The 14190-nt window shown below is 35.7% G+C and overlaps 1 protein-coding gene across 1 annotated transcript; it reads left to right on the top strand.

Annotated features, from left to right (window-relative positions):
* Positions 1-5388: 5388 nt before the first annotated feature.
* On the top strand, positions 5389-11695 carry LOC135847703 (uncharacterized). Its single transcript, XM_065367371.1, has 2 exons — positions 5389-5704; positions 9250-11695. The coding sequence occupies exon 2, from the start codon at positions 9306-9308 to the stop codon at positions 11379-11381; it is 2076 nt and encodes a 691-aa protein (XP_065223443.1). The 5' UTR covers positions 5389-5704; positions 9250-9305; the 3' UTR covers positions 11382-11695.
* Positions 11696-14190: the final 2495 nt, after the last annotated feature.

Consider the following 14190-nt stretch of genomic DNA (forward strand, 5'->3'; position numbering starts at 1 on the left):
CATGATCATGAAAGAATATTTTTCTATTTGATTATGCGTGTTTTTCAGAAACCATCTACAGCATCATTATGGACGACGAGCGGAAGGCAACAAACGAGCCGTTAGTATTCCACCACCATGTCGGCAAACTTAGGAAGTTGGCTGAAATGTCATTGTTAGCTGAGTTAATGCAGCATAGCATCACGCTCATTCGTCAAAAATGTCAAAACAAAGAAGGAGGTGCAAATCCATATGCAGTCCGACGATGTGAACATGCTTTGATTGAAGCTGAATTGCCACCATCCCTCTGTACTACTTGTGATTTGGAATTTCTCAACTATGACATGCACAGGTCTAGAGTAAATTGGTGGACTTATCATTACAAATGTGTTTTCTCGCATCGCGAATCTCCCGACAGTATTATTAATTTGTTTCCTATACTGGTTTGGCTGCCTGACGCTTCAATCAGCTACGAGCAAACTGCTAGGAAGATGTTGAATTGTGATGAATTGACGAACGTTGAGAAATTCATGGTTGCGTGTACGTATTGTTTCATGGATGATGTGGTACGTTTACAGCAGACGTTGACGAAAAATGAATTGAAAGATGCGACCAGCGGCCATCGTAGGTATGGAGTTCCATTCCTGGATTATTGGCATAGCAAATTGTATAATTCGATCGATAATTTATACATAGCTACTTGGCATATAAATCTACTCAATCGATTGCTTTCTTCTCTCAAGTATTACGACAATTGGCCAGCAGTGGAGTATTTTTGGAATCAAGTAGATTACGATAATCGCTTACACGAAGCTGTTGTTATCATCGATTTAGATAAACCTGCACTTACGTGGCATCTCTTGGTTAAACTGTCTGGTTCCGAATTAGATGTCGTAATTGAAAAAAGAAGTCTTCAAATAATACGAACTTTGGTGAAAGAGCTGAAGTACTTCGAGTACATCATATTAACTTGGAAACGTATGGTTAATTTAATCGACGACCAAGCACTTGCTGATATTATGCGCTTCGTGCATAAATTTCAAGATTGTAGTAAAAACTTTATGAATGATTTGCTATGGGAAATGTGGCTTTGCATCTCAGAACGCCAAAAGATGGTTATTGTTGATAAACATATCTGCGATTTTGTCCAAAAATCACTCAACACGGAATGTGATTTCTACTATCATCAAAATCTTCCCCTCATCATCGATGTACTTTCACGTTTCACCGCCGAACGGAGACTTCAATACTGGTCACTACATTGGCGTTATTTGGTTCTCGGTCAACTTCATGAAAAAACTTCTATCGATCGGATCATGGAACTGTGTCTCGGGAACGACAAAACAATCGCTGTTTTCAAGTCTACTGAAATGCTCGATTATGATTCGATTTCAAGTTATTGCCAATATCATGCAGAATACGGGTATTTCGATGAATTACAGGACTATCTAGAATTTTGTACCTCGGATCTGGAAATTATTCGCAACCTGAAGAGACAAATTATAACGAAGATGTCGAAAGTAGAGCTATTTAATCTTCTTTTTCGAAATCACCAAAGTGACATAGATCAATTCAACCAATTTATGGAAGGTCTCTTTACTCCCACTGAGTACGCGCAGTTTATGTATAAAATGATTTTGCATCCTAAAACTTTGAAAGAGATGTGCTCGCTGTGTACGTGTGGAAGCGTTGATGGAGTTATATCAGTCGTTGAGAAGTTCTTGACCTCCGAAGAACACCGTGTCAAAGTGAAACTCGAACTTTTTGAAAACTGTCGCGTAAGTGATCAAATTGAAAGATCAATGCTGGTCGATTTAACGGCGTGGTGTTTCAACGGAGACAAAATTCTTGTTGAGCAGTTCAAGAAATTGCTACCTCCGGTTAGAGACGCGTATGTTGCTGATGATGTGGTGATGAAAGAAGTGCCAACGTCCATTTATGATACTTTTCGTGATGAATGGCTTAAATAAATTAAAAATTTTCCAACTATGATTCAACTCATCTAATAAGTTGGTGTAACTTGTTAGTATAATATAGCATTAATTTAATTTTGTTTTCGAACTTTGTTGTCTCTATCGCTTAGTGGTTAATCGTTGATAAATTCGTGATTCAAGTTTGTTAATGTTATGTTACGATCTATGTACATAATTCTGAATTTTTTTCAAATGTTGTATATTTTGTACTTACCTACATATGTAGGTACGCACGAAGAAAGTAGGTATACGTAAGTACGTAGTCGAATGGAATTTCTTCGAGCTTTTGGTTTTGTTGGTCATACGATTTCACTAGGTATAGGTACCTACCTAATCTGCATATTTTCGTCTTGTCATTTTTACTGTTTCCAACTATTTTTTGTTTTGTTTTTTTTTTTTTCGAAGCGCTGTAATTTAATATCTAGTAGGGAAAATTCTCTTGATTGATAAATTCATTTCAAATATTTATCTCATTTTTATAGTAGGTACTTACAATAATTTTTTGAATACTCAATTTACGAAAAACTCGGTACATATAATATACTTAAGCATTTTTTATTCCTTATCATTTATTCGTTTTATTTCACTGCAATACATTTTTTTATTTGAAAATGTTTTTTGAGCGCTTCTAAAAAGTGTTGACGTCGAGTAGATGTGCCATGATTTTATATAGTTTCTTGAAAAAGTGTTCTTCGATCGATGAAAATGGTTTTCGAGCATTTTTCTTTCATAAAAAACTACCAAAACAAGCTGAAATTTTGCTAGAATTTCCAATATGTACTGCAATAAAAATGTTTTTTGAGCATTTCTAAAGTTTTGTTTTAGCTTGAAATTGAGTAGAAATTTTTGGGATTTTCAAAATAGTATCATACTACGCGGGTCATTCCATGTCAATTCGACCAACGTTTTTAAGTCATGTCTTTCGATTTCGCTCAAATTTTTTTTACAATATCTACCCATCCAGTAAGTAAGAAACTCGCAATCAGTTTGATTCCAGCCCCCTCAGGATAGGGGGCGGGTGGGGGGGACTTCCATTATTTTCACATTGTCTCGAGGAACTCAACTTCAGCAGCACATTCCTCCAAAACTATGATACTTTGATCAAAACTGATTTCACAGTTCAAAAGGGTATTGAATTTCAAACTTTTTAAGCATTTTGAAATTTTCAAAATTTGAAAGTTGAACTTTCAAATTGAGAGTTAAATTTTAAAATGGCGCTGTAAGTGGGAGCTACCATTTAAAATTCGGAAAAAATTTCCATAGATGTACCTTTTGATGATTTTTCGAAATAATCAAGTTTCAAGTTGGGATCTCTTAAAGGAGGGGGAGCACCCTCACTCCCAATTTGGGGCAAAAATTTCGAAAAAAAATCTGGGGCATGTGGTATATCGAATTGCAAGTTTTTGGTAACGCTGAACACGAATATTACATTAGATTTTTGATTGAACCCCATCCACGGCCCCCAAAACCTCCCCAAATGGGGTAAAAGTTCAAAATAGGATTTTTTTCATGCGACACATCAAATATGATGTTTTTGGTGAATGACGCTGAACACGAATATGACTTTGGATTTTTGATTGGACCACCCATCCACGGCCCCCAGCACCTCCCCAAGGTGGGGGACCTGAAAAAATGGTTTCAATCGTGTAACACATGAAATCTTATGTTTTCTATATCGCTAAACACGAATATAGCCGTAGTTTTTCAAATTGATCTCACCCATAGCTCCCAGAACCTCCCCCAATTGGTAAAAGTCCAAAAAATTTGTTGGAGGTCGTAGATGGGGTCCAACCAAAAATCTGACATCATATTCGTGTTCAGCGTCACCAATAACATACTATTTAATGTGTCGCACGAAAAAAAACTGTTTCGAACTTTAAACCCATTTGGGGGGTGCTGGGGGCCGTGGATGGGGTCCAAACAAAAATCTAACGTCATATTCGTATTCAGCGTTACCAAAAACATACAATTCGATATATGTATCATATGCCCCAGATTTTTTTTCGAAATTTTTGCCCCAAATTGGGAGTGAGGGTGCTCCCCCTCCTTTAACAGATCCCATCTTGAAACTTGATTATTTCAAAAAAACATCAAAAGGTACATCTATGGAAATTTTTTCAGAATTTTAAATGGTAGCTCCCACTTACAGCGCCATTTTGAAATTTGAACTCTCAATTTGAAAATTCAACTTTCAAATTTTGAAAATTTAAAAATGCTTAAAAAGTTCGAAATTCAATACTCTTTCGAACTGTGAAATCAGTTTTGATCAAAGTATCATAGTTTTGGAGGAATGCGCTGCTGAAGTTGAGTACCTCGAGACAATGTGAAAATAATGGAAGTCCCCCCACCCGCCCCCTGTCCTGAGGGGGCTGGGACCAAACTGATTGCCGGTTTCTTACTTACTGGGTGGGTAGATATTGTAAAAAAAAATGTGAGCGAAATCGAAACTTTCAAACTCGCATTTTTTTGGGGGGGAGGGGTCACGACGATGATAAATCTGAGTTTATAAATACTGAATTTCATTTGTACCCTATACTCTGCTAAAAACAGCAAAAAATTCCACGTTTTGTCAAAATTACCAAATAGCCTTGTTCCTTGCTAAAAATTATCGCTTTTTAAAATTTCAAAAAGACTGAATTTTTTTCTAAAAATTACCCAAAAGTTTCGATTTTTTGCCCAAAAATGCCAGAAAGCCTTGTTTTCTATTCATAAAATTTTAAAAAAGTTCTCCCAATTTCGATGTTTGCAAAAAAAACTTTTACTTTTTTCTAAAAATTGTTCAAAAGTTCTCGCTTTTTGAAAAAAAATACGAAAAAATTGATTTTTCGCCAACAATTAACAATTTTGATTTTTTTTAAAAAGAGAGATTTATTTATTGAAGATGAAAAAATTCCTTAATATTCCCACTTGAAAGAAATTACTTATCCAAAATCCTCACTTTTTTCCATGAATTGTAAAAAAATTAAAATTGCTAAAAACACTTAGATGGTTTTTCTTGGAAGAAGTTCCAAAAATCCCTTTTTTTCAAAAATTTCCAAGTCTCGATTTTTTGTCAGAAATGAGCTCTTCCTTTTGCTAAAATTGTTAAAGTATCGCTTTTTTTTATTTCCAACGAATTGAATTAATTACATATGTACCTAGGTACTTGTAGCTCAACTCAGAATGTGAATTTATTCTACAGTTTGTCGTGGCTCAGGAAAAGCTCAAATGATCGATGAAGATCCTACGAAAAAGTTGAAGTAAAATTAAATATAGGTAGGTAGAGAATAAGATTTGTATCTTGTGTGGTAGATCCAGCTAGATACGCCGACGTAAGTGTACACGTACTTTATACATTAATTTGCTCATGATGTGAATAAATCCCCATAAATATGTACGTTTAGGACATACTCGTGTAGGTTTAGGTAGAGGTAAAGGTACGCTATCCATGGTGAATTGTACAGTCATACATACATGTTTGTACGGAAACTTGATTTTTGATAAGCCATAAACGATTACGTTACCATTGGTACGCACGAGTATGTTATCTAGACCATCCTGCAAATTAGTCTCAAAGCTCATTTTATATCGCTTTCGCTTGCAATTGAAGACAGTGTGTATTGTAAACTAGCTAGCCTAGTCATATTCGAATACTTCACGTTCGGTGTTTTTCGTTATTTTTTACGGTTTGTTTACAATTTGAGAGTGTTTTTTTTCTTGTGAATTTGCGATCAATGTACCTACGATGTCAATTTTAAAGCAGTTAAGTAATGGTGAGTTTTAATCAACATGATGTTTTGAATTGAATTGATTAACGATTCCTATTTTTTATTTTGTGTTCAATGACCCCGCGTAGTTTGTTACGTGTAGGTACCTATACCTACCTACCTACCTACCTACTCATATGTATCATGTGTCGTCTTTTCACAAAGCTTGTTGATATTTAAAATTCGTGATTAGGCTGGCACAGTAGATCGTAGTAAAATTCTAAAAGTTGTGCCCCTCCAATTTCGAGTAAAAATGAACGGTTATATTAATTAAGGTAACCTTATTGTGATCCAACCTTTGAAAATGAGTTGAAATTTGACGAGAAATTCGGATATTCCCTCGAGGATATTTTTTGAAGATTTGAAGCCCAGAATTATAGTTTTCGATTTTGGCGAATTTTGAAAAAGGTATGTATAGGTATTAGGTAACTCATTTAATGGGTTAACATTTTGTCAAAAAATCCAACATTTTAAGCAAAACACACTCTTTAAAAGCATTTTCGTAAAGAATTCAGTTTTAAAATCGGTTGATTTTTGGAAACTATCGAAAAAGGTGTAATGTGATGTAGAGTAAGAAAATGAGGTCAAAGTGGCAAAAATCAATTTTGAGTTACTGGTGGTTCTGGGTATTTTCGAATGTGAAAAACGATTGGGAATGGCTTTAGACTCTTTAGATGACTCGCATCGCCCTTAAAAAATGTTCAAATTACACTTTTTTTCATGTTTTTACGAATTTCAAAAATCATCACCGAATTCTGAGCTAACAATTCTTCATAAATGCTCAAATAGGTAAAACTTTTTCGAAAGAATTTTGCTCTTGAATTTTTTTTTAATTTGTCAAAAACGAAGCATTTTTGTCGAACGTAGGTATTTGGATTTTTCGCAAAATTTCAATGCGTTTTGATAGACTACATGGCACTTTTTTGAAAAATACGTAAAATCATGACCCAATTTTCGGCTTGAAATTCTTTTAAAATGCTCAACTGGCATTTTTTTAAAACTTCCAAAAATTATTACGCAATTTTAAGATTGCATTTCTTTCAAACACGCTCAAAAAAACATTTTCGCTGAAATATTTGGATTTCCCTCGCAATTTTAATCCATTTTAATTGGTAGTATGGCCTTTATGCAAAAATATCAAAAATCATGACCAAATTTTGAACTCAAAATTCTTTTAAAAAATTTTACAAAAACATTTCGTCGAAATTGTTGATTTTTTTTGCAAAATTTCAGCCCATATTGATAGGATTGCGTGGTATAATTTTTTGAAAATCGTGAAATAGAGCAGGAAAATAACGTAAAAAAGCGAGGGCAAAAAGGAAAAAATTGGCACATAAATTTTTTCTTCGGGAATGTGTTCAGATGAACCCTCTGAACTACCAAAAAAAACCCGAACCTCCTAACCCTGGAGCTAATTTTTTTAGGGGGCTAAAACCGGTTCCGATTTACGTTTTTTGCGATTTACACTCCGAAAATATTAGGTTTACGAGAAAAACTACCATGTCTAAAAATGTTCCCCTTCAAATTCTCGACAATTTGATACTACGCTCGATACCCATCCCTCAAGAGGGGTGTCTGAAAATTTTTTTAGAAATTTGGCCCTTTTTTTGGGGCACAGAGGGACATTGTGGGGTGGGACCCAAAAATAATTTCATATTTGTGCTTGGCGACCTCAAAAACATTCCATTTGATATATCACTCGACTTTTTGATGATTTTTTGAAATTTTGGCCCCTTTGATGGGGCCCAGAGGGACATTGGGGGAGTGGGACACAAAAAATAAGTTCATATTCGTACTCAGCGACCACGAAAACATAGCATTCGATATATCACTCGACTTTCCACGATTTTTCAAAATTTTAACCCCCTTTTTGGGGCGCAGAGGGGCTTTGAGGAGTTGGACCCAGAAAATAAGTTGGTATTCGTATTTAGCGACCTCGAAAACATACCATTCGATATATTGCATGTCCAGATTCGTTTTTCAAATACATAATTCAGTTGTGTGTTACTTGAAAAATCAAGCATCCCCCACCAACCCCTTGGGAGGGTTGAAGACCAATCAATGGTGATGTGATTAATAGTTGGGTGAGTAGATTTTGTAAAAAAAATTTGAGCGAAAACGAATGATATTAAGCGGTAACTTTGATCAATTTATTGGACTGACTTTTTTTCAAACACCTACTCTTTCCACCCCTTTTTTCAGACACCCCTCTTGAGGGATGGGTATCGAGCGTAGTATCAAATTGTCGAGAATTTGAAGGGGAACATTTTTAGTCATGGTAGTTTTTCTCGTAAACCTAATATTTTCGGAGTAAATCGCAAAAAACGTAAATCGGAACCGGTTTTAGCCCCCTAAAAAAATTAGCTCCAGGGTTAGGAGGTTCGGTTTTTTTTGATAGTTCGGAGGGTTCATCTAAACTCATTCCCGAAGAAAAAATTTATGTGCCTATTTTTTCCTTTTTAAAACCGCTATTTGCCTGCTCTAAAACCATAACTCAATTTTAAGCTTGAAATACTTCAATAATACTCGTAATAAAATTTTTTTAAGCATCCAAAAATCCTTATTCAACTTTGGGCTCGTTGAAATTTTTCAAACAAGCTCAAAAAATATTTTTGTCCAAATATTTTTTCTCGTGCAATGTCAACTCGTTTTAGTTGTTGGCATGTTTTTTTACCTAATTCAAAATTTCATTCCAAAAAATATTGAGCCAGTTTTGGGCTTGAAATTCATCAAAAATGTTGGAAAAATATTTTCGTTAAAATATGTACCTATGTAGTTGAATTTCTCGCAAAATTTCAACTCGCATTTTGAAATACCACCGTGGTAGGTACTTTCTCAAAAATCCTAAAAATTACCCATGACCCAATTTTTGACTAAAATTTTTTAAAAACTGTTTCAAAAATATTTTCGCTAAAATGTTCAAAATTTTTCCAAATGTCTTACCACTCTGATAAATTGCATAGTAGGGTTACCTTTTTTTTCAAAAATCTCCAAAAATCATAGCTCAATTCTGGACTCAAAATTCTTCAAAAAATACTCATCAAAAAAACATTTTCGTAGGAATATTTCAATTTCTCGCAAAATTTCTACCCAATTTGATTATTCGCATGACTTTTTTTTCCAAAAACCTAAAAACCATGACCCAATTTTAGGCTCATAATTCTTCAAAAAGGTTCGAATGATATTTTTTATGAAATTCCAAAAATCATAGGTAGCCCAATTTTGGACAAAAATGTTTTCAAAATGTTCGAAAAACGTTTTTTTGTCAAAATATTTGAGTTTCTGGCAGAATTACGCCTGATCGATTTCGTGGCACTTTTTTCAGAAAAAAAAACAAATATTACGATGCATGAGCCAATTTTGGGTTAAAATTTTTTCAAAAATTCTCAAAATCTTCTTCATGGAAAGTAGAAATGCTTTGAATTCCTCGCGAAATTTCAACACATTTTGATCGTTTGCAAGATTCCAAACTTTTGAATGTACGTAATTCGGGGTTGCAATTTGTTGCTGCTTTTTCTAAACGAAGCGATGTATTTTTTGTTTATTTACAGAGGATGATTTCATAATTTAAAGTTACGTTCCGTTACCCTGATTCGATTCTTTCAACATGGCCGGCCACATCGAAAACCCGTTCAGTTTCATCAATACCCCGTCATCGCTCCAGCTGCTAGCAGCGTCCGAAATAGCCTTATCGTTATGGCAATACAAATATTCAAATTCTACTTATAACTATCTCAGCTGGTTCGTAATTGGTAATTTCCGCTGCGAAGAAATGCTCGTGGTTCCGCCTCGTTTCAAAGTCGAAATAGACGAAAGAATCCTCGCGATTAGGGTACAGCTGAGAAATTGGATCGATTTTCACAAGGAGCAGGCTTTTTTCGACGGTTCTTTTAAACGTGCGGTTTCGAAGAGTTTAAAGCTTATGGTGATCGATTCCTGTGGCGGTATTTGTTTCAAGGCGACGGCGATAAACATCCTGAATTCGAACCAGTTCAACGTAGTTGAAAAATACAAAGTAGCCGTCGAGTTTTGTTTCAAAGAACACGTCAAAAAAATATGGCCTTCTGTGGAGAAAGATGCGCGAGTAGGTAAAAATCTCAACATCGATAAACACAGCTTGATGTTTTACTGGAATCGCAGAATGAAATCGAGAAAACCCTGCACTCTCAAGGATACCCTATGCGTTAAAACGCGATTGGAGAACGCCCGGAAGGCCAGTAATTGGCCAGCATTCGAGTACTTTTGGAGCATGCAATCGAAAGGCCAAGTAAAATTGTCCCAATCCATTTTATATGTAAAACTAGCCGACGATGGAGCAATCAAGCGGACACTACCATCATTGAAACGTACCGTGGCTACGAAAGTGTTCGAAGACGTGGCCCCTCAAATTTTACATTTTTTGGTCCGCAACGAGAAATACTTCCAGCACGTGCATCGATTTTGGACTGTTGTCGAACATACCGTCTACGAAAAGGAATCCAGCTTGTTCCAGCAGGTTTTACACGAGCTGTGGGAAATGGTATTCAATCCTATCGATATCAGCCTCGGCCTGAATAATACACGATGTCAACAAATCAACGAGTTTTTGATTGAAGTCTGGTCCAGAGCTACGGATAACTTGAAAAACGATGTTTATTCGAATCACGTGAGCGATTTTTTCCACCAATTGTCGACTTCTTCGGCCGCATTTCCGAGTTGTTACGGTCATAATATGGATTTCATGTTGGATCTGCTCGGGCGTAACTCGAATAAAGAACAGATTTGGCATGAGAATTGGCGTAAATTGGTCCTACGCGCCAATCCTGTGTATTTGGAGCGATTCCTCGCGGTATGTTTACCGGACGACGACGTTGAAAAATCCAAGAAGGAATTGTTGGAATATGAACGTATCTTCGAGTTATTAATCGAGCATGGGATGTATTCGGAGATGAAAAACTATTTGAATTTTTGCTTGAAAGATAAAAGTCAGTTTCAGGAGCAGGCCAAACGATTGATCATATCGAACTTTGACCTGATCATGTTCCACGACGACGGAAAATTCGCCAAATTTGACGAATTCGTCGGCGAAATGTTTTCAAATGTGTCAACAGATATCGAAGCGTTCAAATTCGCGTTGATTACGTCCTTCAAGAGTCTAAAGCTTTTGAAAGACTCATTCGATAAAGATCATATAGATACCGATGATTTGGATTTCGGGGATATCGAGACAATAATTGGCCGATTTGTTAGTTCCGAGCAGAATGCAGCTTTTAAACAGCATTATTTCAACGTGGATAAATTATTTGAAAAGTGTCTGCTTAATATGATGCACTTTCCTCGGTCATTCGGAAATTTTCGATTCTTCGTTGAGTTTTTCGAGTGGTATTTTCCGACCGAAGAGGATCGAACGGATTTCAAACTGCAGACGATAGCTAATCGCGAGCCAATAAAACGTGTTTGTGCTGCACTCCGCCTCCGTCATCACTTTTTATCAAACGTGACGGAGCATGATTTGCTAATGTTCCTTTTCGACAACAACGTGGAAAAAGTGTACAAATTTCAAAAAAAATTGATGTGCGAGTCGGCTGAGGAGACAAAGCACGTGACACTTCAATTCTGCTCTTCGAGCGACCGCGATGACGATTACGATGAACACCTGATAAGCCGCCCGCCGCTCGACCCGCGTTGGTGGCATTTACCTTAACAACCTTCCCTATTGATATCGATAAAAGTGAACTATATATTTTAACATTCAATGTAGGTCCCATTCGTTTTTTAAAACTTCCCAGTTATTTTAAATATTTTTAATATGCTGCCTACTTATGGTAGTCGTTCTATTTTTGTAACTAAAATTAATGTAGACCCTAGATCTTCTATTTATTATTAAGTTTTCTCTCATTGTTCTTAATCTTAGTACATGTTATGATCTCATTTTAGGCCTATGTAATTTTGCAATTTTTAACATTCTTAATTGAGTTGGTTTTTTTTTCGTAATTAATTAAATAATCTACGTTTGGATTTACCTATTTTTATTGATTCAATTTTCGTGTCTAGGACTGCGATGATGACGTATAGGGAAGATGTGTTAATTGCGGTGGCTCGATGGCTTTTATTTTGAGCTTCCACCCATTGAAGTCGTTGGATTTCATTTTAAAATGATTCCCTGTATTTTAATTCTCTGCTAAATTCGAAACAGCCTAGCAGGGAAGCTCTGCCTCCTCCTGATTTCAAAAAATCAAAATACAAAAAAAGTGTATTTATTCAAACACTGTAGTGATTTCCATATTCAAGAAAAAAAACTCCCTCCGTCTTTCGAGTCTCGATGATACGCTTGTGTAAACCCTCCTTCATTCCACACTACACTTGTAAAAAATTTGTCAAAAAATAAAGTATAATTTGTTTGAAAATTTCTAATTTCTGCGTAAAAGTTTTCTTAAATAATCCTCTATGGTAAGGAAAAATCCTGTTCGGTCTCTCAAACAATGTTGATTCCCTTCCACCCCCCCCTCCAAAAAAAACAAAAGAAGTTGGCCAAAATTTCATATAAAATGAAAAATGTAAATTTTTGGGATCCTTTTTTCAAAAGAAACCCTTCCTCAGTCCTGCAAACGATGTTGATCAATGGAGCCTCCTTCACTACATATTTTGAAAAAAAAAAATCAAAAAAATGTTGATTCCTTTGTATGGAGCCTCCTCCCCCCCCCACGTAAAAAAGTTGGCAAAAATTCAAAGAAAAATACTTTAATTTAAATTTTTGAAAATTTTTCATTTTTGGAATCTTTTTTTTAAAGAAAAACTCTTCCTCAGTCGCCCAAACAACGTTGATCTATTTGTACAAGTGTACATATGTAGCCTCCTCCACTACTCCACAACTTGCCGGCTACCCCCGTAAGAGTTCATTAACCTTTGTCGATACAGGTTTTTCGTCTGTATCGCCGAAATGAAGAGTCCGAGAGGAAAAATGCCCGAACAAAAATTGTTCTACGCTAAATTTCCTACCTGCATGACCAATTCAGCTTTTCCCAAAATGGCGATTTCACCCTTATTGAGGAGGGGGTTAAGTTGTCTTTTTTATGAAAATCGACAATTTAAAACGTGAAGTGGATTCACGATAGACTCGAAAATATTTTGACTAAAGTTGCACACCACAACTTGTCTGCTACCCCCGCAAGAGGTCATTAACCTTTGCCAGTCTACGTTTTTCAGAAATATGTAGGTATATATATCGCCGAAATGAAGGGTCAGAGAGAAAAAAGTGATTGAACTCAAATTATTCTACGTCAAATTTCCTAAATACGTGACCAGTTCAGTTAAAATACATGTATTTTTCGATTTTTGGTGAATTTTTGAAAATCAAATTTGGGCCAAAAATGAGAAAAAAAAATCAACATTTTACCAAATTGAGCTATAAAGCTAAAATTTGGGAAATACCCTATTTTCGACCTGACAAATCGATTGGAAACGATTTCAAACCGTTTTGAGCAGTTCTGGAGCCTCCAGCACATTTTTGAAACTTGCAATTTTTACAAAATTTCATCATCAGATGGAGTTGGAAAGCGGAAATTCACGCTGCAATCCAATTTAACCACGCTATTAAATCGACTGCTGGTGGGTATGAGTCATTTTGTAGCCACCAGAAATTTTTTGAAAAATCTTGGAGCCTCCAGTAGATTTTTGAAACTTGAAATCTCCACTAAATTTCATCAAAAGCAGTTGGAAAGTTAAAATTCATTCTGTGAACTAATTTCAATACACTAGGGAGTCGACTACAAGTGGATTTCAAGTCATTTTGGAGCCTCCAGCGACTTTTTGGAAATTACTCGAGCCTCCAGTAGATATTTCAATGCTCGAAATTTCCATAAAAAGTTACCAAACAGAGTTTGGAAATCCAAGATTCACTGTGTACTCCAATTTCAATACGCTATCAAATCGACTACAGGTTGGTTCGAGTCATTTTTGAGTCTCCAGCGACTTTTCGAAAATTTCTAGAGCCTCCAACAGATTTTAGAAACTTAAAATTTCATAATAAGCAGTTGGAAAGCTGAAATTCATTCTGTGGACTGATTTCAATACGCTATGAAGTCGACTACCAGTAGATTTCAAGTCGTTTTGGAGCCTCCAGCAACCTTTTCGAAATTACCGGAGCCTCCAGCAGATTTTTCAATGCTCGAAATTTCCATAAAATTTTATCAAACAGAGACACCCTATTTTTGACACTATTCTGAGGTGGATCACAGGAAATTTCAATCTCTTTTGGAGTCTCCAGCAGATTTTTAGAAACGTCATGTTTTTTTTTCAAAAAATGTCACAAAATCTATCCGAATCAACTTTTGGCTAACCAACTCCATTTGATGATGAAATTTTGTAGAAATTGCAAGTTTCAAAAATGTGCTGGAGGCTCCAGAACTGCTCAAAATGGTTTGAAATCGTTTCCAATCGATTTGTCAGGTCGAAAATAGGGTATGTCCCAAATTTCAGCTTTATAGCTCAATTTGGTAAAATTTTGATTTATT

The sequence above is a fragment of the Planococcus citri genome, chromosome 5, assembly GCF_950023065.1.
Source record: "Planococcus citri chromosome 5, ihPlaCitr1.1, whole genome shotgun sequence".
In the NCBI taxonomy this organism is placed as follows: domain Eukaryota; kingdom Metazoa; phylum Arthropoda; class Insecta; order Hemiptera; family Pseudococcidae; genus Planococcus; species Planococcus citri.

Bases quoted from the DNA above. Each gene is read 5' to 3' on its own strand.
- LOC135847703 (XM_065367371.1), top strand. From the start codon at position 9,306: ATGGCCGGCCACATCGAAAACCCGTTCAGTTTCATCAATACCCCGTCA.